This window comes from Oncorhynchus keta, chromosome 14, assembly GCF_023373465.1.
Source record: "Oncorhynchus keta strain PuntledgeMale-10-30-2019 chromosome 14, Oket_V2, whole genome shotgun sequence".
NCBI classification, from domain to species: Eukaryota; Metazoa; Chordata; class Actinopteri; order Salmoniformes; family Salmonidae; genus Oncorhynchus; species Oncorhynchus keta.
The window spans coordinates 2665288-2685025 of NC_068434.1; the positions used below are offsets into that span (position 1 = coordinate 2665288).

General features: G+C 46.2%; 2 protein-coding genes and 1 long non-coding RNA gene across 28 annotated transcripts in view; 2 read left to right on the forward strand and 1 right to left on the reverse strand.

The window, feature by feature from the left end:
• Positions 1-14382, forward strand: part of LOC118376611 (zinc finger RNA-binding protein-like) — a 52584-nt gene extending 38202 nt beyond the window's left edge. For 3 of the 6 annotated variants that reach the window (XM_052460826.1, XM_052460829.1, XM_052460827.1), the window contains exons 11-21: positions 1928-2047; positions 2885-3045; positions 3432-3606; positions 6005-6225; positions 6388-6538; positions 6638-6800; positions 10225-10316; positions 11303-11398; positions 12491-12602; positions 12774-12871; positions 13349-14382. In XM_052460826.1, coding sequence (XP_052316786.1) covers positions 1928-2047; positions 2885-3045; positions 3432-3606; positions 6005-6225; positions 6388-6538; positions 6638-6800; positions 10225-10316; positions 11303-11398; positions 12491-12602; positions 12774-12871; positions 13349-13534 — 1575 coding nt within the window. In that variant the 3' untranslated portion in view covers positions 13535-14382. The remainder of the gene's footprint in view (positions 1-1927; positions 2048-2884; positions 3046-3431; positions 3607-6004; positions 6226-6387; positions 6539-6637; positions 6801-10224; positions 10317-11302; positions 11399-12490; positions 12603-12773; positions 12872-13348) is intronic. The other 3 variants (XM_052460828.1, XM_052460830.1, XM_052460831.1) reach the window with 1 other exon arrangement.
• LOC127907103 (uncharacterized) lies at positions 3557-5711 on the reverse strand. 21 transcript variants are annotated; one of them, XR_008063237.1, is made up of 9 exons: positions 5350-5711; positions 4894-5026; positions 4509-4599; positions 4374-4415; positions 4290-4331; positions 4111-4152; positions 3945-4028; positions 3737-3902; positions 3557-3693 (listed from the first exon to the last, which is right to left on the reverse strand). It is a non-coding gene; the product is annotated as an uncharacterized LOC127907103 (long non-coding RNA). The 21 variants fall into 21 exon arrangements; XR_008063234.1 differs by having other exon boundaries at positions 3737-3860; positions 3903-4028; XR_008063224.1 differs by having other exon boundaries at positions 3737-4028; positions 4509-4641; positions 4852-4935; positions 4985-5116; positions 5276-5711.
• Positions 14383-16576: 2194 nt separating the features above from the next.
• The window catches only part of mtmr12 (myotubularin related protein 12), a 36153-nt gene continuing 32991 nt past the window's right edge, over positions 16577-19738 (forward strand). The window contains exon 1 of the mRNA XM_052460832.1: positions 16577-16767. Within this exon, the coding sequence (XP_052316792.1) occupies positions 16696-16767 (72 nt within the window). The 5' untranslated portion in view covers positions 16577-16695. The remainder of the gene's footprint in view (positions 16768-19738) is intronic.

Consider the following 19738-nt stretch of genomic DNA (forward strand, 5'->3'; position numbering starts at 1 on the left):
TTGGCCCAACGATGAACCACTCTGGTTCAGTGGGACACTACGTCCCACCTCGACAACAGCCAGTGAAATTGCAGGGATCCAAATTCAAAACAGAAATCCCAAAATGTAAAATTCCAAACATACAAGTATTATGCGCCTTTTAAAGAAACTTGTTGTTAGTCCACAGTCTGATTTCAAAAGGCTTTAAAAAGCACACCATGCGATTATGTTAGGTCAGCGCCTAGTCACAGAACTCCAACCAAAGAGTGGAGTCACAAAAGCAGAAATAGATAAGATGAATCGCTAACCTTTGATCTTCATCAGATGACACTCATAGGACATCATGTTACACAATACATGTTTTGTTCAATTATGTTCATATTTATATCCAAAAATCTGTTTACATTGGCAGAAATGGATTGTCTCAAACAAACATCCTGTGAAAGTGCAGAGAGCCACATCAAATTACAGAAATACTCATAATGAACATTGATAATCAATACAAGTGTTAAACATACGAATACAGAAACTTCTCCTTAATGCAACCGCTGTGTCAGATTTCAAAAATGCTTTACGGCGAAAGCACACTTTGCGATTTTATGTTAGGTCAGTTCCTAGCCACAGAAGCCCTTACAGCCATTTTCCAAACAAGGAGAGGTGTCACAAAAGTCAGAAATAGCATAAAAATGTATCACCTACCTTTTGATCTTCATCTGTTGGCACTCCCAGGCCTCCATGTTAGACAATAAATGTTTGTTTGTGTTTTGTCCAGTAATATGAATGCAGAAGGCGTTCACTCGTACACTCTAACCACTAGGCTACCCTGCCTCTACACTCTAACCACTAGGCTACCCTGCCGCCTCTACACTCTAACCACTAGGCTACCCTGCCTCCTCTACACTCTAACCACTAGGCTACCCTGCCGCCTCTACACTCTAACCACTAGGCTACCCTGCCTCCTCTACACTCTAACCACTAGGCTACCCTGCCTCCTCTACACTCTAACCACTAGTCCACCCTGCCGCCTCTACACTCTAACCACTAGGCCACCCTGCCGCCTCTACACTCTAACCACTAGGCTACCCTGCCGCCTCTACACTCTAACCACTAGGCTACCCTGCCGCCTCTACACTCTAACCACTAGGCTACCCTGCCGCCTCTACACTCTAACCACTAGGCTACCCTGCCGCCTCTACACTCTAACCACTAGGCTACCCTGCCGCCTCTACACTCTAACCACTAGGTGTTTTGTCCAGTAATATGAATGCAGAAGGCGCGTGCGTAATTCCAGACAAAGTTTTTAGAAAGTACAATACAAGTTAGTAGAAACATGCCAAAAAGATGTTTAAAATCCAATCCTCCGGTTGTTTTTGTCATAAATAATCAAAAATATTTCAACCGGACAAAAGCTTCGTCAATAAGAAAGGAGAAACAAGAAAGGCGCGTTCCCGATCAGGTGCATGGCTGATGAATGGAAATGTCCACTGGCCACTGATTGAATGTGCTGTAACTCCCTTATTTTTCAGAGTAAAAGCCTGAAACAATGCCTAAAGAATGACCACATGTAGAAGAAGCCATAGAGATCGTGACCTGGGTCCTATGTCTTTGTATGGTGGATAGGCTTTCAATGGAAAAACAGCCTTTCAAAATAATAGTCCTTTCTCGTTGGATTATCCTCTGGTTTTTGCCCGCCTTATCAGTTCTGTTATACTCAGACATTATTTTAACAGTTTTGGTGTTTTCTATCCTAATCTACAAATGATATGCATATCCTATCTTCTGGGCCTGAGTAGCAGGCAGTTTAATTTGGGCACGCTTTTCATTCAAAATTACGAATGCTGCCCCCTACCTTAGTGAAGTTAACCGTTCCATATTAACAATGGTATTTGAAACATTGCTTAGTTCTATTGTCAAATACATTAATAAAACCTTGATTTCTTCTCTGTAGGTGCGTAACGACGAAGGCAAGGTGATCCGGTTCCACTGTAAGCTGTGTGAATGTAGCTTCAACGATCCCAACGCCAAAGAGATGCATCTGAAGGGCAGGAGACACCGCCTGCAGTATAAGGTTAGTGGAGTCACTGAATGGCAGGAGACACCGCCTTTAGTATAAAGTTAGTGGAGTCACTGAAGGGCAGGAGACACCGCCTGCAGTATAAAGTTAGTGGAGTCACTGAAGGGCAGGAGACACCGCCTGCGGTATAAAGTTAGTGGAGTCACTGAAGGGCAGGAGACACCGCCTGCGGTATAAAGTTAGTGGAGTCACTGAAGGGCAGGAGACACCGCCTGCAGTATAAAGTTAGTGGAGTCACTGAAGGGCAGGAGACACCGCCTGCGGTATAAAGTTAGTGGAGTCACTGAAGGGCAGGAGACACCGCCTGCAGTATAAAGTTAGTGGAGTCACTGAAGGGCAGGAGACACCGCCTGGAGTGATAAATGATCATGTGCAAGGTAAAAGAGCAGTAAAAGTTAGTGGAGTCACTGAAGGGCAGGAGACACCGCCTGCAGTATAAAGTTAGGAGACACCGCCTGCGGTATAAAGTTAGTGGAGTCACTGAAGGGCAGGAGACACCGCCTGCGGTGGAGTCATAAAATTAGTGGAGTCACTGAAGGGCAGGAGATACCACCTGCAGTATAAAGTTAATGGAGTCACTGAAGGGCAGGAGACACCGCCTGCGGTATAAAGTTAGTGGAGTCACTTTTAACCAGTTGATCACTGTCATGAAACTAATTCCATAGGAAAACATGGAGGTGTGTCCTAGCACTATACAGCTGACTCAAATAACCAACTCCTCACCCAAAACGTGCATCCGAGGGAAGCAGCACTGAGGAAACCCTGGTCTCAGACCTGCGATTATGGACACACGCACACAATAACGCGTTCCCCCTGCTTTGTTCCTTGTAGAAAAAGGTGAACCCGGAGCTACAGGTGGAGGTGAAGCCCTCTATCAGAGCCAGGAAGATCCAGGAAGAGAAGATGAGGAAACAGATGCAGAAGGAGGAGTACTGGAGGAGGAGAGAGGAAGAGGAGAGGTGGAGGATGGAGATGAGGTACGGCGAGATAGGGTGGGTCACACACACAGTATACTAATATCCACCAACTCTGTCTCTAGCTAATGCCAATTGAGTGAGTACTTCCCAAAAATGAATGTGTATCTCTGCCTGCGTGTGTGTGTCTTTCTGTCTCTGTCTCTCTCTCTGTGTGTGACTCTCTCTGTGTGTGTCTCTTTCTCTCTGTCTCTGTGTGTGACTCTCTCTGTGTGTGTGTGTCTCTCTCTCTCTCTGCCTGCGTGTGTGTGTGTCTCTCTCTCTGTCTCTGTGTGTGACTCTCTGTGTGTGACTCTCTGTGTGTGACTCTCTGTGTGTGACTCTCTGTGTGTGACTCTCTGTGTGTGACTCTCTGTGTGTGACTCTCTGTGTGTGACTCTCTGTGTGTGACTGTGTGTGTCTAGACGTTATGAGGAGGAGATGTACTGGCGTCGTATGGAGGAGCAGCACCACTGGGACGAGAGACGTGGGGGCCCCAGGATGCCAGGGGACGGACCATACCTCCAGGGGACCCCTGGCCCACCTGGTCTACTGGGGGTTCGGCCTGGCATGCCCATCCCTCAGCCACAGGGACCTGTGGTAAGACACCGGTTCTCACCACGTACTGACTGGACACATCCCAGAACCTCTGGCAAAGCAGCCGCTCTACACAAATGGTTTATAGACCTGGTCTACAGGGGGACGGCACGTCAGGACGCGGTTTATAGACCTGGTCTACAGGGGGCGGCACGTCAGGACGCGGTTTATAGACCTGGTCTACAGGGGCGGCACGTCAGGACGCGGTTTATAGACCTGGTCTACAGGGGCGGCACGTCAGGACGCGGTTTATAGACCTGGTCTACAGGGGACGGCACGTCAGGACGCGGTTTATAGACCTGGTCTACAGGGGGCGGCACGTCAGGACGCGGTTTATAGACCTGGTCTACAGGGGACGGAACGTCAGGACGCGGTTTATAGACCTGGTCTACAGGGGACGGCACGTCAGGACGCGGTTTATAGACCTGGTCTACAGGGGCGGCACGTCAGGACGCGGTTTATAGACCTGGTCTACAGGGGCGGCACGTCAGGACGCGGTTTATAGACCTGGTCTACAGGGGACGGCACGTCAGGACGCGGTTTATAGACCTGGTCTACAGGGGGCGGCAGGACGCGGTTTATAGACCTGGTCTACAGGGGGCGGCACGTCAGGGGCGCGGTTTATAGACCTGGTCTACAGGGGGGGTGGTTTATAGACGGTCTACATCAGGACGCGGTTTATAGACCTGGTCTACAGGGGACGGCACGTCAGGACGCGGTTTATAGACCTGGTCTACAGGGGGCGGCACGTCAGGACGCGGTTTATAGACTTGGTCTACAGGGGGCAGCACGTCAGGACGCGGTTTATAGACCTGGTCTACAGGGGCGGCACGTCAGGACGCGGTTTATAGACCTGGTCTACAGGGGGCGGCACGTCAGGGGCGGTCAGGACGCGGTTTATAGACCTGGTCTACAGGGGGCGGCACGTCAGGACGCGGTTTATAGACCTGGTCTACAGGGGGCCACGTAGGCGAGGTCAGGACGGGGTTTATAGACCTGGTCTACAGGGGGCGGCACGTCAGGACGCGGTTTATAGACCTGGTCTACAGGGGCGGCACATCAGGGGGGCGCGGTTTATAGACCTGGTCTACAGGGGGCGGCACGTCAGGGACGTGGGTTTATAGACCTGGTCTACAGTTTATAGACCTGGTCTACAGGGGGCGTGGTTTATACGTCAGGGGACGCGGGGGACGGAACGTTTATAGACCTGGTCTACAGGGGCGGCACGTCAGGACGCGGTTTATAGACCTGGTCTACAGGGGGCGGCACGTCAGGACGCGGTTTATAGACCTGGTCTACAGGGGGCGGCACGTCAGGACGCGGTTTATAGACCTGGTCTACAGGGGGCCACGTAGGCGAGGTCAGGACGGGGTTTATAGACCTGGTCTACAGGGGGCGGCACGTCAGGACGCGGTTTATAGACCTGGTCTACAGGGGGCCACGTAGGCGAGGTCAGGACGGGGTTTATAGACCTGGTCTACAGGGGCGGCACGTCAGGACGCGGTTTATAGACCTGGTCTACAGGGGGCGGCACGTCAGGACGCGGTTTATAGACCTGGTCTACAGGGGGCGGCAGGACGCGGTTTATAGACCTGGTCTACAGGGGGCCACGTCAGGACGGGGTTTATAGACCTGGTCTGCAGGGGGCCACGTCAGGACGGGGTTTATAGACCTGGTCTACAGGGGGCGTCAGGACGCGGTTTATAGACCTGGTCTACAGGGGGCGTCAGGACGCGGTTTATAGACCTGGTCTACAAGGGGCCACGTAGGCGAGGTCAGGACGCGGTTTATAGACCTGGTCTACAGGGGCGGCACGCTAAATTGTCGTAGCAATTCTACAGGAAGAGGGAGACTGTAGATTCCTCTTACAACAACCTTTAAGATTTGCAAAAATGAAGGAATTAACCACTGCCAAGAGTGATTCAGTTGAAAGCTTAACAAACACAGTTGGGTCTCTGCTTAAAAAAATTATTTATTTATTTATTCAATTTAAAAGCACAACCTCTTGGCAGTTTAGCAGATGGAAACGGGCGGAACAGTTTTTAAAAGGCGGTTTTGTTTGTGCATATTAAGGTTCGACCGTTTTTGTCAGTTCACACAGCTGACTTCCTGCAGATAGTAAACCCATGATGTCACATGCTGCAGTCGCACCTAAACTGATCTTAGCTACACGCCCAGTCTTATGGCTAAGTCCCACAAAGACGAGTTTGTATCAGGTTAGAAAGAACACTAGCATATAACAAGAGCCAATTCTTTAACCAGTAAAACACAGGATTTTCCACGACACATACTTTAGCTATTGCCTTAGAATCCAGTGACCTATATGGTAAGAACTCATTTCTAACCCCCTTCCTTCCCACTACTGTGACATTGAGACCTTTCGTTGTGCTTTACCTCGCAGCCTCCCCGTCGGCCGGACTCATCAGACGACCGTTACGTGATGACGAAGCACGCGACCATCTACCCCTCTGAGGACGAGCTGCAGGCCATCCAGAAGATCGTCTCTATCACAGAGAGAGCCCTCAAACTGGTCTCAGACATCATCATCGACCAGGACAAGACCAAGGAGACTACTGGGGAGGACAAGGATACAAAAGAGGTTCCCAAGACTCCCCAAGACCGGTGAGGACAAGTGGGGGATAGATAGATGGAAGGTTGGGGAAACCCAACCCTGAATGTTTGTCTCCTCAGAGCTCTGAAAGGGGGTGATGAGGATGGGGGTGCTGCTCTTTTTCAGTCGGTTTTCTAACATTTAGATACCTAATGAACGCCTCCCTCCTGTAGAGCTCTGAAGGGGGTGATGAGGGTGGGGGTCCTGGCTAAAGGACTGCTGCTCTGTGGAGACAACAATGTCAACCTGGTCCTGCTTTGCTCAGAGAAACCCACCAAGAACCTGCTAAGCCGCATCGTGGAGCATCTTCCCAAGCAGCTGACGGTACACACACACACACACACACACACACCAATGATGATACCCACCCACACACACCAACGATACCTGCACACTTACCTCTCTCGCTCTTCTCCCCTCCAGGTGGTGACCCCAGAGAAGTACGAGGTGAAGGGTTCCATGGAGAACTGTTCCTTCATCCTGACATCAGAAGCCGACCCCAAAATGACAGTCACCGTCACCCTGACCTCCCCCAGCATACGAGAGGAGGAGGAGACCCCTACCACACCCCCGCCACGGGACGGAGGTTGGAAAGACATCGCCCACTCTCCTTCCCTTTTCTCTCTCTCTCTCTCTCTCTCTCTGCCACTTAGCTATGGGTGCATTAGTGTGTTCAGGGTGGGGTTTGCACATTTTGGTCCTGTTTCTCCAATGGTCTTGAAGTTCGCCGCTCACCCAGTACCCGAATGAATGCACCCTGTAAGATCCATTATCGGAGGAGACCTACCCGGGTGGCACTTCCAGCTGTATGGCTTAACTTAACTTAAGTTCAGATTTGACCTGTTGAGCCTTTCTCACAGTCTTGTCGTTTTTTTTTTATAGACTCTAGTTATCGTTTTCAAACTTCAACCAATGAAGCGCTTGAGCTCTGTCATGACATGAGATGATTGGTCGGTGTAAAAAACGATGTGCTTTCAAAAGGCCTTTGGGATTTCTAGGTCCAATAGTCAGTAATTTATTTTATTGTTTTAATGTTGGGGATTAGAGAAGTACTAAATGGTCAATATAATAATAAGGGAAGTATGCAAATAACTAAAGTTTTGGGGACCCGTTGAAATTGTCCAAGAGACCTGTTTTTGAAGGCAGAGAAGCCATCTTTTTGACTTGTATTTTTTGTATCTTAAAACCAACCTGAATGATATATACCAAAGGCTCATGGTTGAAAAACGTATTTGTAGAAACTTGACTTTCTAGTCATGGTTAGAGCTCAGCAGTCCTGGTAAAGTCTTGACGGTTCCTCGTGCCACCAGTGTAGCTCTTCCTCGATCTGGAACTCTCCTTCAGTGCGTCTTGTAATGCTGTCCCCTACAAAACAAAGCATGGACAGTGTTTGCATTTTCAGACTAGTTTTTAGTTCCCAGGTAAGATGTAATTTTAGTTTCCTGTATTCCCAGGGGCGTTTGTCCCACCGTCACACCACTACGATAAACCCTCCCACACCGGGTCAATCGTTAGCGCTCTTAGATCAGAACTACATACACCAGAGGAACGTTATTCTCTACAGATATTAAAAATAAATGAAAGACCCATTGGGAAGGGGGAAGCGGCGAGGCACCGAATCCTGACTTACGAAACGTGCACACAACTCAGAGCTCTGCACAAATCGTGCGTAGATTGATGTCGCTGGAGAGATTTTTAGCGGAAGTTTGAGTTGAGCAGGCGTTTTGTCAGGTTAGGATTTGGCCAAATGAGAAGAGCAGAAAGAACAGGGTTACAGAAGACAGTTACAGCACACACACAGATGGTTCTAGAACACCGGCGAGCTGTTCTAGAACATAGACTGTTCTAGAACACAAAGACAAGAAATGGGCTCACACATCCCCACAGGAAACAAATCTTATGTCGGTCTGGTCGCGAGGAGGTGATCTGTTCTTACATGCTCCCTGAGTGAACTGGTGTCCCCCCTCCACACAGAAGCCTATGCACAGACAGATCTGTCCTTTTTTTTTTGTAGCTAATCATGCTGTTAACAAACCCCCCCCAAAAAAAGCTATGACGTGAAAGCCCTTTTGATCAAGTGATCCATTCTCTGCATTCGTTGACAATGGAGGGGTGGGAGTGAGTGTTGCTAAGCTCCTGTATCTCTCTAGCACACCTCTTATGTTTTGTTCTGCCAACTTTTTTTTTTCTTTTCTCACCCTATTCCAGAAGTGTGCACTTGCACACTCTGTCAATGGATTTGAAAGCATAAGGATTGGAGTTGCCCAGAGAGGGTATCCATCTACCATTTTGTTAAATCCAGTTTCAGAAAGTGGATTTGAAAGCATAAGGATTGGAGTTGCCCAGAGAGGGTATCCATCTACCATTTTGTTAAATCCAGTTTCAGAAAGTGGATTTGAAAGCATAAGGATTGGAGTTGCCCAGAGAGGGTATCCATCTACCATTTTGTTAAATCCAGTTTCAGAAAGTGGGCAAGTGCACACTTCAGCATAAAGGTGCAAAATGGGGACGCTGTGTGGCCAGCCTGCAGTAGACTTCAGTAGGCCAGGAATGAAGGCTTTGGCAGACTGTGGTAGGACCCGGGTACTGCAGAGCAGTATACAGTTGGTGTGATTTATCAGTTTTTTTGGTTTCATGCCCAACCTACTGATTTTAATCCAGCCAGTTATGCATGCAACGATGTCTGATCTAACCCTTCTTTTTTTTCTGCTGGGAGCTTCCATGTTTGTAGTTTTTCTGCTGCAACACAATTTGTAGTTTTCTTTACCAGTCCAGTCCCCAAAGCCCTCTGTTCTTTTTAATTGTTTTATCTTTCAAAAAAATAAGTCTCCAGTATGTGGGAGGGTTCAAACCTCGCCCCCCAGCCAATCAAACCTCGGGGCCCCGCCCCCCCAGCCAACCAGCTCCTCCGGAAGGATTTTTGACCAAGGTTTCCCCCCCCCACCACCACCCAAACACTTTGCCACACCTATCATTGCCATGCCACTGTTAGACATCAGCTCAGTTAACACTCCTGTTCTGACCTCTCTCCTTTGTTTCTGTTATTAGTTACCAGGGCCCAGAGTAATGCGCCAGGGCCCAGAGTAATGCGCCAGGGCCCAGAGTAATGCGCCAGGGCCCAGAGTAATGCGCCAGGGCCCAGAGTAATGCGCCAGGGCCCAGAGTAATGCGCCAGGGCCCAGAGTAATGCGCCAGGGCCCAGAGTAATGCGCCAGGGCCCAGAGTAACGCCAGGGCCCAGAGTAACGCGCCAGGGCCCAGAGTAACGCGCCAGGGCCCAGAGTAACGCGCCAGGGCCCAGAGTAACGCGCCAGGGCCCAGAGTAACGCGCCAGGGCCCAGAGTAACGCGCCAGGGCCCAGAGTAACGACCCATTGGAATCCCCCTAGAGTATCCGTCCAGTGTCATCTCAGAAGATCAAAGACTGAAAGTGACAAATGATTGGCGCAACGTTGCTTACTTGAACAAGCTAACATTATATCTCAGTTTTTTGAGATTTGAATCTGAGATTTGAATCTGTTAAGGTTTACATTTCAGCACATGATAACAACATACAGTTCAGTTACTTGATCAAATGATTAGCTGTTGGCACCAGCCGACAGTAGCTACTAGGTCAGCCTGAGTTACATCTGGTGGTTCCTGTCACTCATCCTGCTTCTCTCGAGGTTCGGTTCAGCATTTTACGGCAGTCCCGTAATTCACCTTCCCTTTACCTAAACACCTCAGACCAGCGTAAACATAACGTTACATACGTGACACTCTACTAAATCTCCCAGCCCTTGGTCATTTCAATGAGGTCAGGTTGCGCATTGGTTTATTTGGCAGCCAATCAGATGAAGACTTTTTTAAAAAAATCTAGTTCACTTCCTGGTTCCCTACTGAAACCCTATCTTGGTATGTGTGGCAATGTGTTTGTATCTTCTTGTTAATGAGTCTTGCTCTCTACCTGGTCAAACACCCGTTCCTCCTCAACCGACCACCATTTTGACAATTGGACTCATCCGTTTTTTAGATGTAACCTTGGTGAAAGACCCAGAGGACGTCTTGGACAGGCTAAAATGCCTTGCCGCTCTGGCGGCTCTGCGGCACGCTAAGTGGTTCCAGGTTCGGACACATCCATCTTACTTTCTTATTGTAGCCTTATGAGATGCATATTTTTTTTGATTCCTTTGTTTGACTTTTGTTTTAATGAAGGAATTTTAATAAATGAATTTTAACACTTCCCACAACAACAAAACACACAGTGATACCTGAATACAGTTGAATTATTGTTTGAAAAAAAAGATAAATTCAATGATGCCACACACGTAATGATAAAGAATCTAACCAGATTGAATATTCAATCTTTTATTTTATATTAAATTTATTGTTGAACTTTAGTATGGTAATGATTTTTATAATTTTCAACAACAAAAAACTGGCATCCTTGTATGATTTCCTTATTCTCCCTTCCAGACTATATTGTCAGTTAAAGCATGATTCCATAAGGCTGCAGAGATATCTTTGCATAAGATCTGATAAGAGCTTCCATGTTGAGCATTAGTATCTTGTGATTTTGTATTTATTTTTAAGAGAAGAATAGGGATTGAGAGAAACGGGACATCTGATTTTTTATTTTTTTAAATTGTTTTAGTTTTACTGTGTCGCTGCAATGGCAAAAAAAGCTAACGCACACAGGTAAAGCAGATTCCCTCCCCTCTCACAGTCCCTAACCTTGATCTTCTTTACAAACACAAACTCTGTACCTGACGCTTCTGTCAAACACTTGATCAACTTGAGAAGTCAGGGTTTATAAGATGACAAGGAAATGTAAACCTTTTTCTTGTTTCATCTTGCAAACTGTGAGCTCTCATTTTTTAACTTTTTTTTTTTTTTACTAATGTTATGAGGTGAAATACTCCTGGAAATGGCAGCTGATTCCAACCAATTATGGACAAATAATTAATTGAGTTTTCAATCAACCTATCACAAGCTTCCATTGTGTACAGTAGTGTTTGGCCCTCTATGACAGACCTGTTGTAATGTACCCTATAATAGTCTGTCTGCTCGCGTCTGTTATCACTAAACTAAACCTGTTGTTGCTCCACAAGGCTAGAGCGAACGGACTCCAATCCTGTGTGATTGTTATTCGTATCCTGCGTGACCTCTGTCAGAGGGTCCCCACATGGTCCGCCTTCCCCAGCTGGGTGAGTTCATCATCAGGCGCTGGAGTCGACAACTGTGTCATTAGTTTTTTTTTTTTTTTTTTTTTAAACATGTTGTTAGAGAAGTATTGGACTTTAATGGGCCGGTGTATTGGACACAGATGAAGCCCAGTCCATTGAATTGTTTCTGGTCCCGGACGAGGCATAATCTGTGTCTGGGAAACTGACCATATAGGTCAATTAAAGGGATAGTTGGGGATTTTTTTTGTCTTTGTTCAGTTTGAAGGAAGAGTCTAGCGTTAGTGCAATGACTGTAAGTTGTTGGGAACAGCTAGCACGTTCGCTGTTCCTGTAGACTTTGTCTTTGCGCTGACGCTAGTTAGCATTGGCTCGCAGAACTGGTATCCTCCAGTTCATCTGACTCTGGGGAAGTAGATAAAAAGGGCTTCATTGACAAAATCCTGAACTATCCCTTTAAGTTCATGCGTTCGAGTGTCGAACAGTAGATGTGTTAACTTGGGACGAACACACTGGCTGCCACTCAGTAGTAAAAAAGTGTCTTCTTTCCCTGACGTGAGGTGGCAAGGACCGATCCAAAATACTACTTTAGATTCACTCAATGAGGAGTTTAAACGTCTCCATCCCCTCTGCTCCGTCTCCATCCCCTCTGCTCCGTCTCCATCCCCTCTGCTCCGTCTCCATCCCCTCTGCTCCGTCTCCATCCCCTCTGCTCCGTCTCCATCCCCTCTGCTCCGTCTCCATCCCCTCTGCTCCGTCTCCATCCCCTCTGCTCCGTCTCCATCCCCTCTGCTCCGTCTCCATCCCCTCTGCTCCGTCTCCATCCCCTCTGCTCCGTCTCCATCCCCTCTGCTCCGTCTCCATCCCCTCTGCTCCCATCCCCTCTGCTCCTCTCCATCCTCTGTCTCCATCCCCTCTGCTCCGTCTCCATCCCCTCTGCTCCGTCTCCATCCCCTCTGCTCCGTCTCCATCCCCTCTGCTCCGTCTCCATCCCCTCTGCTCCTCCTCCATCCCCTCTGCTCCTCCTCCATCCCCTCTGCTCCTCCTCCATCCCCTCTGCTCCTCCTCCATCCCCTCTGCTCCTCCTCCATCCCCTCTCTTTCCCTTGTTCTCCAGGCCATGGAGCTGCTGGTAGAGAAGACCATTAGCAGTGCCTCTGGCCCCCTGAGCCCAGGCGACGCACTGAGACGAGTCTTCGAATGTATCTCCTCTGGGATTCTGCTCCCCGGTTAGTCCAACCGATTTTATTTTCTTTACTCTTATAGCAGACTATTTCGCATATCATCATGGGAGACATTTTTGTTGATGATGATTGTATCAGACTTTTGTGTAGTTGGGTGGGGTTAATGGTGTGTTGGCATTAGCAGAGTGCTGATAGGTGTGTTTGGTTGTCCTCTAGGTGGCCCCGGATTGGTCGACCCGTGTGAGAAGAACCCCACTGATACCCTGACAACTATGGAGGAGCAACACAGAGAGGACATCACCTCAAGTGCCCAGGTACTGACAGACACGTGTATAGAATAGTACGGTGCACAGTACCAGTCAGAAGGTTGGACACGACTACATGATTCCATGTGTGTTATTTCATAGTTTTGATGTCTTCAATATTATTCTACAATGTAGAAAATAGTAAAAAAATAAAGAGAAACCCTGGAATGAGCAGGTGTGTCCAAACTTTTAACTGGTAATGAATGTATGTATAATGGATTAAATAAATTGAACAAAAATATAAAGGCAACATGTTAAGTTTCATGAGCTGAAATAAAAGATCCCAGAAATGTTCCATTTGCACAAAACGCTTATTTCTCCTAAATGTTGTGCACAAATATGTTGACATCCCTGTTAGTGAGCATTTATCCTTTGCCAAGATAATCCTTCCACCTGACAGGTTTGGTATAATCAAGAATCTGATTAAACGGCATGTCCGTCTGCTAGAGGGAATGTCTTCTATTGACCAACTGTGTCTCTGTCCAGTTTGCTCTGCGGCTGCTAGCCTTCCGTCAGATCCACAAGGTGCTGGGCATGGACCCACTGCCCCAGATGAACCCTCGCTTCAACGTCTGCACCAACCGCAAGCGTCGCCGTGACAACAGCGACGGAACGGACGGCTTCGAGGGCGAAGGGAAGAAGGACAAGAAGGATTTCGACAGCAGCTGCTAGGACCTGCCCCCCCTCTCCACCACCCCAATTCATTTAAAGTTGTGTGTGTGTGTGTGTGTGGCCACGTTTCAGGCTGGCTACATTGCAGTTACCTGCCGGAATCTCACGACACCTGGATGTGTGTTTTTAAGATGAGCGCTAACCATAATCGTATAGCACTCTGATGATGGATTGCACAGGCGATAACGTGGCGTGCAACCATTGGTTGATGCCTGCACTGCAATGTCGCCTGCCTGGAACGAGCCCTATGTACTTCTGTCACGTACTACAGGTGGGTTTGTGTAAATGCTCAAGACCAACATCGGACAGGGCCTGGTCCTGTAAGCCATGAGTAAATCAGGGCTGTATTCATTTGGGAACGTAACAGAATGTTTTTAAACATTTTGCAATGGGGGGAGAACTGAGCATTTCTATTGTCAGTCTGTTTTCTACCTTTTTTGGTCCCAAATGAATACACCCCAGTCTTGACTGAATAGGCCTAATGCAGTACCCAGTTTGTCCACGATGTTCTGTTTTGGTAGCGATTGATATGACCTGTGGTTGGGACCTATAAACATCTCCTTCCTAGCTGATTCTATTCCCCCCCCCCCAGTAGAAGTTACCACGACAACGGGGCTTCCTTCTCCTTTTATTAATATTGTCTGTCTGTTTTGTTGTTGTTATTTTGTGTTACAGACTTTCCAGTCTTTTTCGAGTTATGAAAACGTAAACTAGAGATCTGTTTTTGTTCCAGTTGTTGATTTCTAGATCAGGAAGATCTCTGATAAATGTTGATGCATCACGTGCATGTTATTTCCAGTTGCATATATTCAGTGTTGGCTGTTTTTTTTTTTTTTAGCAAATTTAAATACCAATTTATGAAGCACATAATTCGATCAGTCACCAGTAAATGTTTTATTTTCCTATAAGCTGTAATTTTGAATATGATCACCTTTTTTTTTAAGTGTCATGATGCTTGTTAAAAGTAGCGTAAAAGCTACGGTCTTGTCCCCCACGTTCTAGTGTTTAACACAGGCTCCTTAACTGTGCTGTTTGTACTACATTTCTGAGGAAAACACTGATTCCTAAATGTGTTGTTTTGAACGTAGCTCTCTCTAATATATATATATATATGATAATCTAAAATATATATATATATATATATATATATATATATGATAATCTAAAATATATATATATATATATATATATAAGATAATCTAAAATATATATATATATATATATATGATAATCTAAAATATATATATATATATATATATATATATATAAGATAATCTAAATATATATATATATATATATATATGATAATCTAAAATATATATATATATATATATATATATGATAATCTTGCAATAGATCAAAGTGTTTTTAGTTTGGAAGGACTCACAGACGTGCTTTCAGATTTTGTTATTTGTATTATGGCTTTTAACATTTTTGGTTTAACAGATTATAATGGGACATTTGTTGGCTTGCCCCAAATCTTGGTTTAACACTGCGTACATATAGTTCATTTGAATAATGTATAGAAAATGAAAAACCGATTGGATTAAAAAAAGACGAGCGTAACGTTGTTGTTTAAACGTAGATCCATTTTAATGTTTGACTGTCAGCCTGTCTCTGCCTGCCTATCTCTCTCTCTGCCTCTCCCTGCCTCTCTCTCGGTCTGTCTGTCTGCCTCTCCCTCTCAGTCTGTCTGCCTTTTTCTCTCTCTCTCTGCCTGCCTCTCTCTCAATTCAAGGTGTTTTATTGGCATGGGAAACATGTTTACATTGCCAAAGCAAGTGAAATTGATAAACAAAAGTACTCTCTCTGTCTGGCTGGCTCTCTCCTCCCTTCTCGGTCGGTCTCTCTGTCTGGCTCTCTCTCTCTCTCTTCCCTTCTCGGTCGGTCTTTCTCGTGTGCTGCCTGTCAGTCAGCCTTTCGTGCTCGCTCTGTGCCTGTTTGTCTCTCTGTCTGTCTTAGTACCTCCACTTTACCATGGCCGGAATAAAGACATTTCCTGAATGAAGGACTTCTGGACTAAGTGGGGTTTGTTGTTTGGGTCTCAGCTCCCTATTTCCAATACATACACATCCAAGGTGTGGCGACACCACCTCAGCACTTTCCACATTTCATATTCAGCTGTACGAAGTCCTCCAGTGGCTTTATGAAACAACATGGAACCATAGAGAGATTTCCCTCTGTGCAGAAGACAGTCTACTGACAGTGTCCCAACAGGATATGATGAGTGAGGTTAGACGGACAGTTATTCAAAACAGGAAGACCACACAATGCGATCTCCATAGCCTGCTTCCTCTGCTGACAGACCATGAAATCAGAGCACCACTTGCCACATCAAAGAAACAAAATGTTAATTTTGTTTTGTTAAAAATAAAAAAAATTCATCCCCAAGATGAAGTTTTATAACCAAGCTATGCGTTTATAACCAAGCAGCCCAAGATCGAGTTTATAACCAAGCTATGAGTTTATAACCAAGCTATGACCACTAGACACACTAGCAATGAGGCGTGTCGTATGTACTGTATTCAGATCAGCAAAAATTAAAGTGGATGGTTCATCAAAGATGACCTATGATATTGACCAGATTCCCAAGTGACCCCTCTAACACTAGAATTCATGTCCTCCATGATTTGAGGGCAAGTGAGATCAGGTGGGACCATTCTAGCCAATGGGAGGGCAGATACGCGTGTGCCCAACATGCACAACTAAGTCGTTTTTCTCAAAGTTGCCTGAATGCGAAACGCATCCACTTATTTCAGTACATTTGTAACAAACGTTTTGCGAGACGTATATATGTGATCAAGTAAGCCTGAGTCAATTTGACCATTCTCATAGACCGCCATATAAAAAAAAATGTTTTAAAAGGGTTTGTCTCACTTAAACTGACAGATTTGTGGATGGATGAAATCCTCTCGCTTCGCCTCTGTCAGTATCGGCCCGTCCCAAACTGGGAATGGGAGGTGGCATAAATACAAGACCGACAGACCTTACATCCAATAGAATCACGAGAATCATTTTTGGCCTCCTTGGCACAAGGCCAATGCGGATGTTCGATGGGCGGGTTCTGTTAAAGCAGGTTATTCTTCTGTTTTGTCCCCTTATTTCCACCTGGGTTCAGGTGGCAGAGAAAAATACATAGTTGTCAACTACAAGTTATAGAAATGTTGAGTAGTTTAGGGAGCGCTGGTGGGAAGTCTGCCAAACCGTCGTTTGTTTCTTATGTGACGCCCGAGGTAAGTTATATCTTTTCAAATTAAATTGTGCTTTATTAGTGTACGCGATGATGCATGTTGGATGACATAGAGGGAGAGACAGATAAAAAAGCCTGTCTTTGATACGGACTAGTTAGTATTCCTGTTAGTATTCCTGCTATCTGACTAACATGACTGGGGCGGGGTTGTGGGTACTGGAAAGCCGCTCGGATCCCGCTAAACATAGTTGAAGAAACACAAGCATTGCCATCCGATATGACTGTTTTGTCCTGGAACACAGTTAGTTAGTCTCCGGAGAATAGTGTGTCTCGTCATGTTTTGAATGAATATAAAATATCGTGCTTTATTTCCCCCGGTAATATTTGTGCAGCAGAAACCCTGGCAACTGTAACAGTGTTTGTTTTTTGTGTGACGAGTCTTTTTACAGGCAGTTCAAGATCCATTGATAACTCCTGTTTCTCAGCCTTTAAATAAAACAAACATGTATTTTACATTGAGTTTGTGTGACATTTCATCTGTCAGATCTGCATGGAATAGTTAGTCAAACTAGAAAATATATAGATGGTAAACATGCAATATAATGTTTCTATTTCTCCTTCCGTAAAACACCATCTGAAATCATTGTAGATTGAGTTATTATCCGGTATGGGAATCGCAATGACGATTGAGCACATTGTTGCCTACATCGTATCTGAAGTGTGGACATATGGGAACAGCATAACTTCCGTGGGAAGCCGGAGCAGAAAGTGCAGAAGCAAACATGTTTTTCTATAGGGCATTTTAACACGGGCAAGATATATCTATTATATTAAAGAACGCAACGCAGTGTAGGCTACAGAACAGCAGTCATTCAGCAATGAATGATTAGTCAAAATCCCATGATAGAAACCGTAACATACTGTGCTCCCACTGTCAGGAAGTCGTAGTTTTATGAACATCACATGACGGACCCAGTAGTCCATATTCGTGTGGCACAATAATGGCTGATGGGCTGCAGTTTGACTCCCAAACATTTATTAACCCAGCTACATAATTAACTTAGGTGGTAAGCAGAACAGGCAAGTAAGGAGTCTTGTGTGTCCTCTGAATGACATCCAAGCTTATAGGAAGTTGACTTTTTAATGTAATGCTAACAGGAGACACGTGGACATGCACAGGATTAAAGCATATTGGCTCTACAAGATTTAGTGAATGTTTGAACAGCGTCGGTGACACAGTATGTCCTAATAAGAAATCCCTGATGATGTTTTCTTTGCTGTTTAGAGAGTAGTGGCTGCACTTATCAAGCTCTCCAATGTGTTGTGTTTTATTTATTTTATGTTTATTTAACCTGGCAAGTCAGCTAAGAACAAATTTGTGTTTTCAATGACTGCCTAGGAACAGTGGGTTAACTGCCTGTTCAGGGGACAGAACGACAGATTTTTACCTTGTCAGATCGGGGATTCAATCCACCAACCTTTCGGTTACTAGTCCAACACTCTAACCACTAGTCTACCTGCTGGTTACTAGTCCAACGCTCTAACCACTAGGCTACCTGCTGGTTACTAGTCCAACACTCTAACCACTAGGCTACCTGCTGGTTACTGGCCCAATGCTCTCACCACTAGGCTACCTGCTGGTTACTGGTCCAACACTCTAACCACTAGGCTACCTGCTGGTTACTAGTCCAACACTCTAACCACTAGTCTACCTGCTGGTTACTAGTCCAACGCTCTAACCACTAGGCTACCTGCTGGTTACTAGTCCAACACTCTAACCACTAGGCTACCTGCTGGTTACTAGTCCAACACTCTAACCACTAGGCTACCTGCTGGTTACTAGTCCAACACTCTAACCACTAGGCTACCTGCTGGTTACTAGTCCAACACTCTAACCACTAGGCTACCTCCTGGTTACTAGTCCAACACTCTAACCACTAGGCTACCTGCTGGTTACTAGTCCAACACTCTAACCACTAGGCTACCTGCTGGTTACTAGTCCAACGCTCTAACCACTAGGCTACCTGCTGGTTACTAGTCCAACGCTCTAACCACTAGGCTACCTGCTGGTTACTAGTCCAACACTCTAACCACTAGGCTACCTGCTGGTTACTAGTCCAACACTCTAACCACTAGGCTACCTGCTGGTTACTAGTCCAACACTCTAACCACTAGGCTACCTGCTGGTTACTGGCCCAACACTCTAACCACTAGGCTACCTGCTGGTTACTAGTCCAACACTCTAACCACTAGGCTACCTGCTGGTTACTAGTCCAACACTCTAACCACTAGGCTACCTGCTGGTTACTAGTCCAACACTCTAACCACTAGGCTACCTGCTGGTTACTAGTCCAACACTCTAACCACTAGGCTACCTGCTGGTTACTAGTCCAACACTCTAACCACTAGGCTACCTGCTGGTTACTAGTCCAACGCTCTAACCACTAGGCTACCTGCTGGTTACTGGCCCAACGCTCTAACCACTAGGCTACCTGCTGGTTACTAGTCCAACGCTCTAACCACTAGGCTACCTGCTGGTTACTGGCCCAACGCTCTAACCACTAGGCTACCTGCTGGTTACTAGTCCAACGCTCTAACCACTAGGCTACCTGCTGGTTACTGGCCCAACACTCTAACCACTAGGCTACCTGCTGGTTACTGTCCCAATGCTCTAACCACTAGGCTACCTGCTGGTTACTGTCCCAACACTCTAACCACTAGGCTACCTGCTGGTTACTGGCCCAACACTCTAACCACTAGGCTACCTGCTGGTTACTAGTCCAACACTCTAACCACTAGGCTACCTGCTGGTTACTAGTCCAACGCTCTAACCACTAGGCTACCTGCTGGTTACTGGCCCAACACTCTAACCACTAGGCTACCTGCTGGTTACTAGTCCAGTGCTCTAACCACTAGACTACCTGCTGGTTACTAGTCCAATGCTCTTACCACTAGGCTACCTGCTGGTTACTAGTCCAATGCTCTTACCACTAGGCTACCTGCTGGTTACTAGT